This window comes from Danio rerio, chromosome 15 (genome assembly GCF_052040795.2).
Source record: "Danio rerio strain M-AB ecotype USA chromosome 15, GRCz13ab, whole genome shotgun sequence".
Taxonomy (NCBI): Eukaryota; Metazoa; Chordata; class Actinopteri; order Cypriniformes; family Danionidae; genus Danio; species Danio rerio.
Genome location: NC_141035.1, coordinates 46,416,350 through 46,432,500, shown reverse-complemented (window position 1 = coordinate 46,432,500; position 16,151 = coordinate 46,416,350). Strand labels below are relative to the sequence as shown.

Sequence of the window (16,151 nt, the reverse complement as noted above, 5' to 3'; positions counted from 1 at the left end):
TTATCGAGTGCTTATGGATAGCTCAAACTGCTGTGCTTTGTGTATTATATTATTATCTTAACTTGATATGTTTTTTCAAATTCGACGATGAATTTTTGAAGGCCATTATTTCTTTTGGGAGGCAGACTATGCACTTCATTCTATATGAAATGTCTTTCACTCCGACAAATGCAAACATGGACTCTAAATAGGGCCACGGGTGGTCTTCTTTCTCATCGCCACAAATAGTTGAAAGGGGAAGTAGCTGAAGGTGAAATTTCTGGCTTTTTCATGTCGAAAACAAACTAAAGTGCTCTCAATGCAGGCAGGCAGCGCTGTCTTTTTTAATCATCTAAATCAGGGGTTTTCAAAGTGTGAGGCGCGCCTCCCCTGGGGGGCGCCAGAGCATGCCAGGGGAGGCGCGGGAAAAATATATAATATAAAAAATATATAATTATTAAGTTTAATTATTATATGTATTTTTTATTATATTTAAACGTTTTAATTAAACAAAGAAAAAAAATAATACGTCAAATATAAGAAAACCTTTTTTACCCAGAAGGCCATAGCTGTGAATTCGCTTCTGTTTGGCAAGCCCGCCAATACAGGTATATGCCTGCTAATACAATGGGTCGGTTTCTGAGACCCACCCCGATTCAAAGCTGTAATGAAGTTCACGGCCCTTTGGCCGCCGGGAAGAAGGAGGCGGAGAACTGAAGCAGTTTTAAAGTGGTTTATTAATGACAATGACGGCAGCTCTGTCTAAACCAAAACAAACGGACGGCAGATCCTCACGGAGACTGCCGTCAAACTGAAAGCAAAAGTAAAATATGTCCGGGTCCGGTCCTCCCTCGGCTTCCTCTGCCCTTGTTCCTCCTTTTATGATCCAGAGCTCCTTCCGTGGGATCTGAGGCAGGTGCGCACCGCAGGTATATCCACTTACGCGGTGGCCTCACTCCGTTCCCACGGCGCTCGGCCACGCCCCCTAGCCACAAAAGCCTTCAAGTTCAGGGCTTAAACCCAAAAGACAACGATATGATGATCAGTATTTGAGTTTATGATTTATGTGGACAGGACCAGCTGATGAACCACGACTTTTATGTGTGGTTTGTCAAAATATTTTGGTTAATGACAGCATGATCTAAATGATGACGAGCCAGCTAATTCAAACCTTTGACAGAGCCATCTGCTGCATGGCTGGATGAATGGAGGACAGATACTGTAGATCAGGGGTCTCAAACTCAATTTACCTGGGGGCCGCAGGAGGCAAAGTCTGGGTGAGGCTGACTTTGCATAAGGGATTTCACAAAAAAAAGTCCTCAAATGTCATTATTAACAGTTTTAATTATTTCTTCTGAACATGAAGTGTCCTGAACATTAATAGAACATTGAGTGAAGATTATGAACAGTTCTTCTGAACATGGCATCTTTTGCCTACTCCTTGCTGCCAGAGACTTGACAGCGCTTCTTCTCACAAATCTGAACCACATTTGGCTTTAGAGCGGAAGCAGTTGAGACCCTCAGTATGGCTTGGGGTAACTCACTCAAAACTTCCATTCCCTCACCACAGAGTGGATGCGCGTGTACTGAAGAGCGGTGTTATCGCGCGCTTACTGAAGAGCGGTGTTATCGCGCGCGTACTGATCAGCTGTGTTGTCGCGAGCGTACTCAAGAGCGGTGTTGTCGCGCGCCTACTGAAGGGCGGGACCGAAGGTGTGCCGCGTCGCGGGGGCACTTTTGATCATTTTGGAAGGGCACTTTCTATCCAAGACTAAAAATGGCATGTCCACTGCACAGGTTGAGCCCTATGTGTGCACGTGCCTGCCCTCACCTAAAAAAAAGGCGTATATATGTATAAATAAAACACCCCCACCCCACTCCAGTCACATCAGTCTGTACCAGTCTGTATCTACCTATAATATATATAAGATGCAGGCTGTAGCTAGGTAGGTGGCAGGCTGCAGATAGGTAGCTAAGTGGCAGGCAGGGGTGGGAACAGCTTACCTTGGTTCTGGCCGGCGCGAGTTCCCTTCTGGTAACACTTCCCGCCCGTCACAGCGTCTAACAAAGGGGCGGGGTGCGTGGTGACGTCACCAGCATCCCCGCCCCTTTGTTTACACGGCGGGCGGGGAATGCCAGTGACCGCTGTGTACGGATAGAATCAGCGGAGTGGGGAGCGCTCTCTGTCAGTGTACAGCGGTCGGCGCGGGCCACAAAATATTGCACTGAGGGCCGCAAATGGCCCGCGGGCCGCGAGTTTGAGACCCCTGCTGTAGATGGATGGATGGATGGATGGATGCATGGATAGATTGAGGAAAGAAACTGTATGTGGATAAATAGATACTGTGGATGGATGGATAGATGGAGGAGAGATACTGTAGATGAATGGATAGATAGATACTGTAGATGGATGGATGGATAATGTGGGTTTGGATAATTCGTAATATCTTTATAATTGTAACGAGTAACGATGCAGCACATAAAAATAAATATTCGTCGAAAATATGTACTGAAGTAAAAGTGAAAGTAGGAGAATAAAACAATACTCCAGTAGAGTACAGATACAGCCTTTAAGTACTTAACTACAGTAGTGAAGTAGTTCTACTTTGTTACTATACATCTCTGGTTACACCACACCCGCTCACCAAATTGAGAGACGCGTAACTCCTGAGGCCAGCCTACCCTGGGTTGCCAGGCGTGTGCAAGCACTTGATTTACAGTACAAAAATCAAATCCTGCCTCCAATCTTCAGTGCTAAATTGACCAACCCAGGCTCATTCTGAAAAAGTAGTCCCGTGGACAGTTCTGGAGACCGCGATTTATGTAGCTGGAGGTACGATTGGCTGCATTTCATTTTTTAAGCTAACGCTACGGGGCGGTATGACGCCGTTCCTTTTCACGTTTACCGGCTGACCGCTTACCTCCATGTGGAGGGCTTTCCCGTCGCAACCAGTTTGTCCAGTTAACTCGTCGTGTACGTCGACATAGTTGAGAGGAAGACAGGAGCTGTCCACAACGACAACGATGACCGGGTTTGAGTCCGGGGAAGGGCGGTTCCAGAAATCAGATAAGATAAAAACAGAATCCAAAAAATAAAGTGAATGAGTGAACAACAGGGTGAGAATGTGGTGAAATCCGAAAATGTGGTAAAAACCTGACGAGGGCTTTTCTTTTTCTGGACGGCATTTATAAATCGTTGCTCGGGTTCAGGGAAGTAGGCGGATAAGCGGGTCAATCGGTAAAACTGGTTGGGTTTATGGAAGGAGGAGGAAGGTAGGTCGGCCGATTGGCCAGTTGCCCAGTCAATCATTCATTCTGTCAGTCAGACAGATGGTCACTCGACAGCGGCCTCTGGTGGGTTTACGCGAGAACAGAGAGACGTTCGAGATTCTCTCGCGGATTCGCGAAAACAAAAACTGCACAAATACGTACCTCCTGGGACGTATTTCGCGGTCTCCAGAAACGTCCACTGGACTACATTTTCAGAATGGGTTGAAATTCACCGTCACGCTCCATCATAACATCACAACTCACAAGACAACTTTTTACCTCAACCAGAAATCTCGTCACCATTTAATCTCAGGAGATCTTGTCATACGAGATCTTGTCACATCCCTAATAAGTAGTTATTTAATAAAAATAGTTCAAGAAGCTATTTTTTATAACTTTTTTATTAGATTTATTAATACCCAAACACATTCATTACAAGTATTTATCCGTCAAACACTTACACAACATTTTAGCTGATAAATAACTTAAGGATTAGACTAAATTTGTCTAATCGTCTTCAATTTAACTATTTTCTGTAGAATTTATCTTATTAAAATTTTTTTATTATTTGTCTTTGGGCAGCAAGGTGAAACAGTGGGTAGCACAATACCCTCACAGCAAGAAGATCGCTGGTTCCAGCCCCGGCTGGGCCAGTTGGCATTTTTGTGTGAAGTTTGCATGTTCTCCCCGTGTTGATGTGGGTTTCCTTCGGGTCCTCCGGTGTTCAAGTCCAAACACATGGGTTATAGGTGAATTGGGTAAGCTAAATTGTCCGTATTGTGTGTGTATGGGTGTTTCTCAGTGATGGGTTGCAGCTGGAAGGGCATCCGCAGCGTAGAACATAAGCTGGATAAGTTGGCGGTTCATTCCGTTGTGGCAACCCCAGATTAATAAAGGGACTAAGCCGAAAAGAAAATGATTGGGGGGGGTCAGTTTTTTTTTTTCTAGCTCTAAATGCATCTTTTGGATTTATATGAAGGAGCGGCCTTTTGTTTCCAGTTTAATAATGTTAACCTTCTTGCTAGTATATATAAGCTATTTAAAAGCATTCAATAGAAATGAACTCTCAAAAAGAGCCAGTTCCCAGAAAAGCAGCAGCCTCATCAATCCTGTTTCTAAAAGTAAAGAGCTTGAGGTTGAGAGAATGAAAGGCAGGCCTGCTGTTGTCATGTCTCGTTTGTGTGGTAATAACGGGGCTGTTATGTTATTGACGGCCATGAAAAGAGAGTGTTTACCTCAGACGACCTGTGATTAGAGAGATGAATGTATTAAGTGAGTCTGCTCACACTGCCGGAGTGTTTACCATATAATCTCTGTGTTCAGATGTGCTGCATAATAGATGGAGATCAAAGACCAGACGCACCATTTTGGTGTCCTTGTCAAGTAAAAACTACAAAAGTGATTTTATATACATGGAAGCATATTAAATACAAGAGCGTGCTTTGTTGTTTCTAATAACCTTTGTGGAAATATCAAAATATGGTGATAATATGTAATGCGTCATGATCATCAGTATTTAAAATCATCAGTATGCCCTATTCAAATTCATAATTTTTTTAATTATAAATAATATTGACAACATAATAATGATTAAAATGAGAAACGATGTGTATTGGAATATTAGAGTATTAAAGAAAATAGAGTATTATTTATATGTTATTCATTAATTCCTGACTAAACATTTTGGTATGGTAATATTCTTACACTGAATGACATTTTAGTTTGCAATATTATTTTTTTGCTCAGAAAAAATAAAATTGTGATTAACTTCATAGTGAACTCATATTACCCATGGATAAAAACCGGATGGATGGATTGATGGATGATAAATAGATTTTGTATATGGGTGGGTAGATGGATACTGTAGATCACAGGTGTCAAACTCAGATCCAAAAGGGCCGCAGCTCTGCACAGTTTAGTTCCAACCCTAATTAAACTCACCTGATCAAACTAATTGAGTCCTTCATGCTTGTTTGAAACCTACAGGTAAGTGTGTTGGAGCAGGGTTGGAACTAAACTGTGAAGGGCTTCGGCCCTTTTGGAACTGAGTTTGACACCCCTGCTGTAGATGGATGGATAGTTAAATACTGTAGATGGATGAATAAATACTATTGATCAGGGTTGTCCAAACTTGGTCCTGGAGGGCCGGTGTCCTGGAGAGTTCAGCTCCAGCCCTAATCAAACACACCTGAACCAGCTAATTAAGCTCTTACTAGATATACTAGAAACTTCTGGGCAGGTGTGTTGAAGCAAGTTGGAGCTAAACTGTGCAGGACATCAGCCCTCAAGAACCAAGTTTGGACACCTCTGCTGTAGATGGATGGATGGATGGATGGATGGAGAGATACTGTAGATGGATGGATGGATAGATGGATGGATGGATGGATGGATGGATGGATGGATGGATGGATGGATGGATGGATGGATGGATGGAGAGATACTGTAGATGGATGGATGGGTGGATGGATGGATGGATGGAGAGATATTGTAGATGGATGGATGGATGGATGGATGGATGGGGAGATACTGTAGCAAGGTTATTATAGTTAATGAAAACTAACGAAAAAACGAAAACTAAAATGTAAAATAATTGTTGTTAACTGAAATAAAAATAAAAAGAAGTTTTTTCAAAAACTAGAACTAACTAAAACTGTATTGTGTACATACAAAACTACCTGAAACTAACTAGAATTATAGCAAAAACCTTCTTCATTTTCGTATTTGTAAATGAATTTATTTAATAAATAATCTTACTGTAAGCATTTTAGAAGTAAATATAATCCACGCTGCAGGTGTTTGTGTTTGACCCTTTCGCACCTCAGAGTCTCCTTCCGCCATTGGGCAGATCGAGCCGGTTCTCCTCGAGTCATCTTCTCTGTTGCTCCCGCGACAAAAAGAAGTGGACATGACAGCAGCACGATGACAGAATAAAATATAGAGACTTAAAACTATTACTTTAACACATTTGTGCCCAATAATGGGTTTTATTTCTGTAGCGCGATCGCGAACGAATCTTTGTAACCAGATCTTCTAAGTGAACCGGTTGAACAAGTTCACCAAATCGAACTGAATCATTTGAAATGATTCGCGTCTCCAGTAAGCACTTATTCACCCACTTCTTACGTAATAACAAGCCTAATACCCACCTCTGACTTACAATCCAATATATACTCTCATGCAGTTATTAGAACAGTAATGCCTAGTTCACACTAAAGGATTTTAAGCCTGATTTGAGCCCGATTTGGAAGTTAACGAGCTCGCCGACAGATCGGGCTGTGATCGGAAAGAAATCTGCGGGTGCTCGGCGCTCGCCGCTCTTTATGTGTGAACTACTGAACAACGCATCAACGAGGCTCGCTGACGCGTCGCCGACACCTCGCAGACGGAAATCCAACATATAAATATTCCAGAGCAGTCGGCCGACTCAACCCCACGTGTGGTCAGATGTAGTGACGAGCTGCAGCCAATGAGAGAGCATATCAGCATGAGCCGCGTGCCTGTGTGTTCAGGAGCTCAGCAGAAACATCTGTGATTGGTCAGAATGGGCATCAGTGCACTCGCTTCATTCTGCGTTAGCACAGACATGAGAGTAGGATATATCAACAGTGGAACTAGAATTCTGTAACTATTAGAATTACCATACTGCTCACTCTGACCGTTCTCATATAAAACGCCATATTGTCACAACATATTTACATTCAAAGCTATTATTGAGATATTAAAATTAAGCTTTGAATGTCTGGCATCATATTTAATGATTAATTTAATCTTTTTTTTGGTAATACAGCCTATAAATATGTAGTTAAGATACTAAAACACTTAAAGGTCTTGGCTTTCATTTTCACTTTCAAACAGGAGCTATTTCACAGCAAATAATATGCTGTTTTTAAAGATATCTAAAGTAAATTGATGTTTTTGCCATCAGAAAGTTTTGTTTATGTTAGCAGGAAGTTGTCAGGCAAGAAAATGCACACATATTTAAAGTCACAGTGAAAAGTATCAGACATGCATGCAGTCATTTTAACCAATATGGTAATTTAAGGCAGAAATGCTCAGTTCTTTACTGTTTTGTAATAAAAAAAATAACAATGTCAGAAAGAAATACACTGATAGTTAGAAAACGGCAGGGTGTTATAAATATGTTAGTTTTATTTCAAAGAGTTATAAAATTACAAAAATTAAAAACTCTCTGTGTATCTATCCACTGGAACCTGCAAATGAGTGATTAATCCGCTGATAAATCAGCTGATTTGACTATGTTTTTAAATGCTTTCTCCAAAGCTTGAAACGCTGTCAGTGATGTAATCAGCACACAAGCAGCCAATAGTGTTCAGCTTTTTCTGACGACTCCTCCCTCAAAATTTCATTGGCTGTGGTTTGGTAGCTTGAATGAGCTGATGGGGAATGAGATGTTGTCAGATCATGTAGTGTGTGACCCCCCTCTTGTGGATCGTTCACGGAGTGTTGCGTAGTGTGAACACCACAGAGATCAAAAGACACAAAGTCAAGTCATGTAGTGTGAACGGCACAGCGATCTGCTGATGTTTAAAATCCTGTAGTGTGAACTAGGCTTAACGTTACATTGAGAGTCGGTAAACCGATAATACTGCGCATGCGCGATTCAGTGAACCAAACACAAACGGTACAGTTTGCTGTATGACTGAACTGAACTTAGAACAACTGCAGCGCGGGTAAACCGAGGGTTTAAATGAGAGGATCTGGAGAAAAACGTAAGTTTATTTCATAACAGACAATCGTAATGAAATTTAAATAAGTGAAGCATGATTCAGTTGGGTTTACAGTTTGTAAAACTTTACTGAAAGACATTTTTCAGATCATGATGATGTTTTTTAACTGACTGAAATTACTATTGCTGACTACATAATGTTGAGTCCTAACATCTGCGTTGGAAAACTGAATTTCCCATCACCAGGCCCGGATTAAGAATTCAGAGGCCCCAGGGCACAATGTCTTGTAGGTCCCCTATAGTTTCACCCCATGGTTTAATTAAAAATAATATTGATATAATAAAATTAATCTATAATGTATTGCCCACATTTTTTAAATAGATGATATACAGTACATAAATTTCTAGTCTACGGAGATTTAACTTATTTTTAAAGCATTTAAAGCACACTTTGAAAAAAATACTAAAACAACTAAGGGAAGTTAATAGATTTTAATATACTTGTTCAAGTTCACTGAAGCAGCACTAAAATTTATATTGAGGGTATTTTTAATGTATAACTTCTACAAACTTATAATGCACATGATTTGGATAACACCTCTCCAATCCAGAGTCCTCCATAATACACACACTTATTAATTATTCCTACTTACAGTTACATACTGTAAATTATTAATAGATTCTGTAGATGGATGGATGAATGGATGGAGGAGAGATACTGTAGATGGATGGATGGATGCATGGATGGATGGAGGAGAGATACTGTAGATGGATGAATAGATACTATGGATGGATGAATAGATACTGTAGATGGATGAATAGATACTGTAGATGGATGGGTGCATGGATGGATGGAGGAGAGATACTGTAGATGGATTAATAGATAGATACTGTAGGTGGATGAATAGATAGATACTGTAGATGGATGAATATATACTGTGGATGGATGAATGGAGGAGAGATACTGTAGATGGATGAATAGATAGATACTGTAGATGGATGAATATATACTGTGGATGGATGGATGGAAGAGAGATACTGTAGATGGATAGATAAATGGATGGATCTATACGATAGATAGATAGATAGATAGATAGATAGATAGATAGATAGATAGATAGATAGATAGATAGATAGATAGATAGATAGATAGATAGGTAGGTAGGTAGGTAGGTAGGTAGGTAGGTAGGTAGGTAGGTAGGTAGGTAGGTAGGTAGATAGATAGATAGATAGATAGATAGATAGATAGATAGATAGATAGATAGATAGATAGATAGATAGATAGATAGATAGATAGATAGATAGATAGATAGATAGATAGATAGATAGATAAATATTGTAGATGGATGGATGGATAGATAATGTAGATGGATAATGGGTGAATAGATTGATACTGTAGATGGAAGTGTAGATACCGTAGAGAGATGGATGGATGGATGAAAGGATGGATGTATAGATACTGTGGATGGAAGGGTAGATACTGTAGAGAGATGGATGGATGGATGGATGAAAGGATGGATGGATAGATGGATACTGTGGATGGAAGGGTAGATACTGTAGAGAGATGGATGGATGGATGGATGGATGGATGGATGAAAGGATGGATGGATAGATAGATACTGTGGATGGAAGGGTAGATACTGTAGAGAGATGGATGGATGGATGGATGAAAGGATGGATGGATAGATAGATACTGTGGATGGAAGGGTAGATACTGTAGAGAGATAGATGGATAGATAGATACTGTGGATGGATGGGTTGATGGATAGATTCTGTAGATAGATGGATTGATTCTCGCAATGTCAAAAGTATTTTATAGCCTTTTTCCAAACAGTGACTCTTGTAGACATGCAGTATAGAAACTAAATTTTAGTTTAGAGCATAGAATACTATTTTACATTTTTAATCTTAATGCTACTTCTTTTTCAGCTCTAATGGGAAGTCGGTGACGTGGGCCCAAAACGAGTGCAGTTCCAAAGGCACCCACCTGTGGCAGCGTCTCTCCTTTCACATCAAAAAGCGCGAAAGCAACCAGACGGCTGTGATCAAACCCTTCTCCAAGACATCTGAGGGACGCTACTGCGGAGGCAGCGACATTAACACGGACAACAGCAACAACAAGATGCTCTATGAAGTCACGGAGGCGGAGGAACGCTACCCAATCACCTACCGGCCCCAAACGCCCTCTCCAATCAGCACCGTCACACAAAGAGCTAGCATCGCTTTAGCACAAAGCTCTGACGCGCAGGTCATGAGTGTTTCTACGTACATGTGCCAGCCTCCGCAGCATCGCGTGCCATGTCCTGGCGGAAGCGCGTCACAGGGCTCTCTAATGGAGCAGATTAGCTGTGTGGTAAACCGCTTCACTGCTAACATCAGCGAGCTTAATAGCATGATGCTCACCAGTTCTCCTCCAGGGGGAGCTGTCGGTTTATCCACTAGCACTTCAGCACACGTCCACTCACCTGAACCATGCTGTCCACCATCTTACCGCCTATCCCGGGAGGTTTCCCTACCATCCACTATGACAACCTATGCTGAAATACAGCCACTCCCACCGGTGGAGTCAAACGTGGGTCGAGCTGCCACCTCCTGCAATCTTTCTGGACCATCACGACTGAAAACATCTCCAACAACCAGTGGGAATGAGCTAAAAGTGGGAGTGGCATCAGCTCTGGAGTCGCCGTCCAATCAACCGGAGCTTGAGGAACTGCTGGCGCTGACTCCGCCCTCCCCCTTTAGGGACTCGGTTGGGTCAGGCAGTGCTTCACCCAGTTCTCCGACATCCGATGCTGAAACTTCAGTACTTCCGACCATCCCTAAATACGAGTGCCTGGTGCTCCGACACTACAGCCAGAGCTCGTCTTCATTATGAGGACCGGCACGGATGGAAAATTCTAAGCGGTGTTCGGCGTAATTAATGTCAATGCAGACGGAGTGTGTGTTTACATGTTCTCACCTTTCGGACCAATAAGAAAGCTGCAATATAGGCTCATTGGAAATATGTGCTTCAGCCTAGATTTTGTGTAAATGTTAAATATATAAATGTAAAAAAATTTAGAGATGTGGCCCCAGAAAGCACCCTCTAGTAGATTTGTCATCGGAAATGTACAACAAAATGTACCCAAAATAATGTATTTCAAATGTGCAAAAATGTAAACAGCACCCTGAAACGTTACCTAAAATTTACAAAACATGTCTAAAAAACGTATCTTATATGTGCAAAAATGTAAACAGTGCCCTCTAGTGGATTTGTCACCTGAAACGTACTAAACATGTCTAAGAAAATGTATTTTAGATATGCAAAAATGTAAACAGTGCCCTCTAGTGCATTTATCATCGGAAATGTACAACAAAATGTACCCAAAGTAATCTATTTCAGATGTGCAAAAATGTAAACAGCGCCCTCTAGTGGATTTGTTACCTGAAACGTACAAAACATGTCTAAAAAACGTATCTTATATGTGCAAAAATGTAAACAGTGCCCTCTAGTGGATTTGTCATTTTAAAAGTACAAAACATGTCTAAGAAAACGTATTTTAGATATGCAAAAATGTAGACAGCGCCTTCTAGTGGATTTGTCACCAGAAATGTACAAAACATGTCTAAGAAACGTATTTTAAATATGCAAAAATGTTGACAGCGCCTTCTAGTGGATTTGTCACCTGAAACGTACAAAACATGTCTAAGAAACATGTTTTAGATGTGCAAAAATGTAAACAGTGCCCTCTAGTGGATTTGTCATCTGAAACGTACAATAAAAAATATCTAAAAAAACTTATTTTAGATGTGCAAATGGTTAAACAGCGCCCTCTTGTGGATTTGTCATCTCAAACCTACAACAAAATGTACCCAAAATAGCATATTTCAGATTCGCAAAAAGGAAACGTACAACAAAACATAGTAAAGCATTTCAGATTTGCAAGAATGTAGATAGACAGTGCCCTCTAAAGGATTTGTTACCTTAAACATGCAACAAAACGTACCCAAAATATAATATTTCAGATGTGCAAAAAAATCAGATATGCTTCCTCTAAAGAGTTGTAATCACAATTGCACAACACAACATAAAGTAACATATTCTAGATTTTCAAAACTTTAGTCAGCAACCTCTGAAAAATACCCGAAAATAGCGTATTTCAGAATTCAGATTCTAGTAGATTTATCATTTGAAAACATCTTACAACAAAATGCAAAAATGTACCCAAAATAACGGATTTCAAATTAGCAAAAATGTAAACAGCGCCCTCTAGTGGATTTGTGATCTGGAACGTACAACTAAACGTACCCAAAGCATTGTATGTCAGATGACAAATCCACTTGAGGGCGATGTTTCCGTTTTTGCAAATTTTAAATACTTTATTTTGGGTACATTTTGTTTTATGTTTCATGAGATAAATATAGATAACGCCCTCTAGTGGATTTGTCATCTCAAATATACAAGAAAATATAACCAAAATTACGTATTTCAGATTGGCAAAAATGGAAACAGCACCCTCTTGTGGATTTGTTATCTGAAACATTTAAAAAACAAACAAACTCAAAATAACATATTACAGATTTGTAAAAAAAAAAAACAATTTTTGACAGCGCCCTCTAGTGGATTTGTCATCTGAAACGTACAACAAAACATATCTAAAAACATGTATTTTAGATGTGCAAAGATTTAAACAGCGCTCTCTAGTGGATTTGTCATCTAAACCTACAACTAAATGTAGCCAAAATAGCGTATTTCAGAATTCGCCCTCAAATTCGATTTGTCATCTGAAAACATCTTACAACAAAATGCAAAATGTACCCAAAATGCTGTATTTCAAATTCGCAAATATGTAGACAGCTCCCTCTGGTGGCTTTGTCATCTAAAACACGCAACCAAACATACCCAAAATTACGTATTTCAGATTTGAAAAAATGTGGACAGCGCCCGCTAGTGAATTTGTAATCAGAAATGTACAACAAAACATAACCAAAGTAACGCATTCCAGATGTGCAGAAATATGGACAGCACCCTCTAGTGGATTTGTCATCTGAAGCATACAAATAAACTTATCCAACATAAGGTATTTTAGATTCTCAAAAATGTAGACAGCGCCCTCTAGTGGATTTGTAATCAGAATTGTACAACAAAGCCTACCAAAATTAATACATTTCAGATATGCAGAAATGTAAATAGCACCCTCTAGTGGATTTGTTATTTGAAACATGGACCAAGATGTACCCAACATTACGTATTTCAGACTTGTTAAAATGTAGACAGCGCACTCTAGTGGATTTATCATCTGAAATGTGGAACAAAACCTACCCAAAATAACATTTCAGATTTGGAAAAATGGAAACAGCACCAGTTAGTAGATTTGTCATCTGAATTAATTGAAAAAATTTACTCAAAATAACATTATAACATTACATTCAATAACAAATTTGTAAAAATTTTTAAGACAGCTCCCTTTAGAAGATTTGTCACGTAAAACGTGCTACAAAACATGACCAAAGGAACAAATTTCAGATTCACAAAAATGTTAATTATTGCACATCTGAAATATTCTAATTTGGGTAAATTTTGTTGCAGGTTTGAATTGTTGTGGTTTAAAAATAGCAAATGTTAGATTTGCAAAAATGTAAACAGCGCCCTCTAGTGGATTTGTCATCTGAAACGTACAATAAGATGTACCCAAAGCATTGTTTACCAGATAAAAAGTCCATTAGAGGGCACTGTTTCCATTTTCGCGAGTCTGAAATATGTGAAGTTTTGCTGTATGTAAGTTAACACCTTGTAGATTATTTGTCATCTTAAACGTGCAACAAAGCATACCTAAAATAGCATATGTCAGATTTGAAAAAAAAACGTAAACAGCGCCCTCTAGCGGATTTCTTATATAAAATGTAATACATACTCAAAGTTACGATTTTAGATTCTCGAAAATGTAGACAGCCCCCTCTAGTGGATTTTTCCTCTTGAACTTGCAATAAAACAAAACCAAGATAGCATATTTCAGATATGCAAAAATGTAGACAGCGCCCTCTAGTGGATTTGTCATCTGAAACATATGAAAATGTACCCAAAGTAACGTATTTCAGATTCACAGAAAATGTAGGCTGAGGCACATATTTAATGAGCCTGGGTTGTAAAGCTGTGGAGAAGCATCTCCGGCATCAGACCTGCAGTAGAATCACAATCGTTCGTCTAGTTCGGCGTTCTGTCGGTCTGTTTTGGTAGTGGCCTTAAACAAACATGGCTTTCATCTAATTAGTGCTGTTTCTATGAGGACTACAGTTTGATGGTGTCTCCCCGACTGGACAAACACAAACACTCACTTGCATCGTGGGGAGGTTCTCATACACCGTTATTTTTTTTTTTTTTTTTTGCTACGTTCATCATCGAAACAATGAGATTATTAAGGGCTGGAAAAAAAGACACGGCACCAAAGGGAAAAGCCTGTATAAATACACAATCTTTGGAGTACACTACTGCTGGTGCACTGTAATAATCGAAGCCCGCAAGGTGATGTCCCCCATGCTTTAGAAGGTTCAGACGCAATCTTTGAACAAAGTGCTTTTTTTTGATGTACCGCAGGACAGTGTGAGAGAGCAAATAGACGGATATTCAGACGCCTCAGTCATCTCACATGGTTTTCTCTTCACGCTCATTTTTCTCTGCTTTTTCATTTGATTCTGTCTGTGTTTCTACCTGCCTTCATAACATAAATAGGTGAATCTCATGAAGACTATCCAGATTATATTTCACCTTAAAATAAATTTAATATACTTATTTAAACAACATTAATTATTAAACATAATGCCACAGTGCAACAAATTTAACAGTTCTTATATTTATTAATATTATTTTATTGTCTTTATAAAGTAATTATGTATTCAATTCTAATTATTCATTAACAAATTTGTTTTATATATATCTTACTAAATAATTTCATAATTCATTTCTAATTATTGTATTATTTTGGGGTGAAATTTGACTGGGTTAAAAATATTTCATGATATTCACCTGTATTTACCTTTTTTACACTCTATTTGGAGAGTTTAGATGCAAAAACCTCTAAATGTTGTCTTAAATTGTCGTCTAAAGTGAATATTTTTAACAGGCTCCAGTGTTTAAGTTCAGTAATTTCACTTTTATGGCAAAGAATAGGTTGTTTTCATGGTCTTCAAAGTGAATATGTATAGCCACAGCCATGTCATCCTGCAGCCCAAGACCGGTTACTCGCTGAAGCTAAGCAGGCTGAGCCTGGTTAGTTCCTGGATGGGGGACTAGATGGGAAAACTAAGTTGCTGTTGGAAGTGGTGTTAGTGACGCCAGTTGAGGGCGCTTAACCTGTGGTCTGTGTCCTAATGCCTCAGTGAAAGTGAAGGGAACACTATACTGTCAGATGAGACGTTAAAATGAGGTTCTGACTCTCTGTGGTCATTAAAAATCCCATGGCAATTCTTGTAAAGAGTAGGGGTGTCGCTCTGGTGTCCTGGCCACATTTCCTCCATCATGGCCTCCCAATCACCCCCATCCACCAAATTTGGCTGTATCACTGTCTCTCTACTCCACCTATAGCTGGTGTGTTGGCACCGTTGTCCTGTGGCTGCCGTCTCATCATCCAAGTGAATGCTACAACCAGGTGGTGGTGTTGAGAGACCCCCCCTCATGATTGTCATTTTGGGTATATGGCCATACATAATAAATGTGCTATATAAATACACATTACATACCTACTTACTAAATAACTCAACATAAACAAAGGAGGCTGAGAATAATGCTCATTTGTGATGGACATTTTAGACAGCATTTTAGAGGTTAATTAGAGCTGAACTCTTCATTTGTTTAATTGTGGGACCAAACTTTGTGGCCAGAACCTGTAACATACTTTGCCAAAACATTGTGGCATCATGGTACACTGCTGGTATTAGATGGTAATATCATGGCAAGAATACCAAGGTCCTTTAAAAAGAAAAAAAAATGAGCAAAAAATCCCAACAACATTAAACTAAATAGACGCCAATTCAGTTTTGTAAGATGATAGTGGGTGAAGTTACATTTTACCACCCCTAGTATACTAGTTCCCTGTGGTTCATCCTTGAGCAGTATCAAATCATTCAACAAAACAACATTTTGGTCCAATCATAAAGTCAACATGAAATGAAAATGCACCATTAACTTTGTGGACATGTATATGTCTTTATAGACATTCGCTTTTTATTTTATTTCATT

The 16,151-nt window shown here is 39.6% G+C and overlaps 2 protein-coding genes across 14 annotated transcripts in view; one reads left to right on the top strand and one right to left on the bottom strand.

Moving 5' to 3' along the window:
• grm5b (glutamate receptor, metabotropic 5b) overlaps window positions 1-14,330 on the top strand; it is a 156,558-nt gene extending 142,228 nt beyond the window's left edge. For 4 of the 12 annotated variants that reach the window (XM_087282294.1, XM_087282293.1, XM_087282296.1 and 1 more), the window contains one exon: window positions 9,866-14,330. In XM_087282294.1, coding sequence (XP_087138420.1) covers window positions 9,866-10,811 — 946 coding nt within the window. In that variant the 3' untranslated portion in view covers window positions 10,812-14,330. 12 annotated transcript variants of the gene reach the window in all.
• Window positions 2,437-16,151, bottom strand: part of actn4 (actinin, alpha 4) — a 264,894-nt gene continuing 251,179 nt past the window's right edge. For both annotated transcript variants that reach the window (XR_015508353.1, XR_015508354.1), the window contains exon 19: window positions 2,437-2,601. The gene's annotated coding sequence lies outside the window, so the exon portion shown is untranslated. The remainder of the gene's footprint in view (window positions 2,602-16,151) is intronic.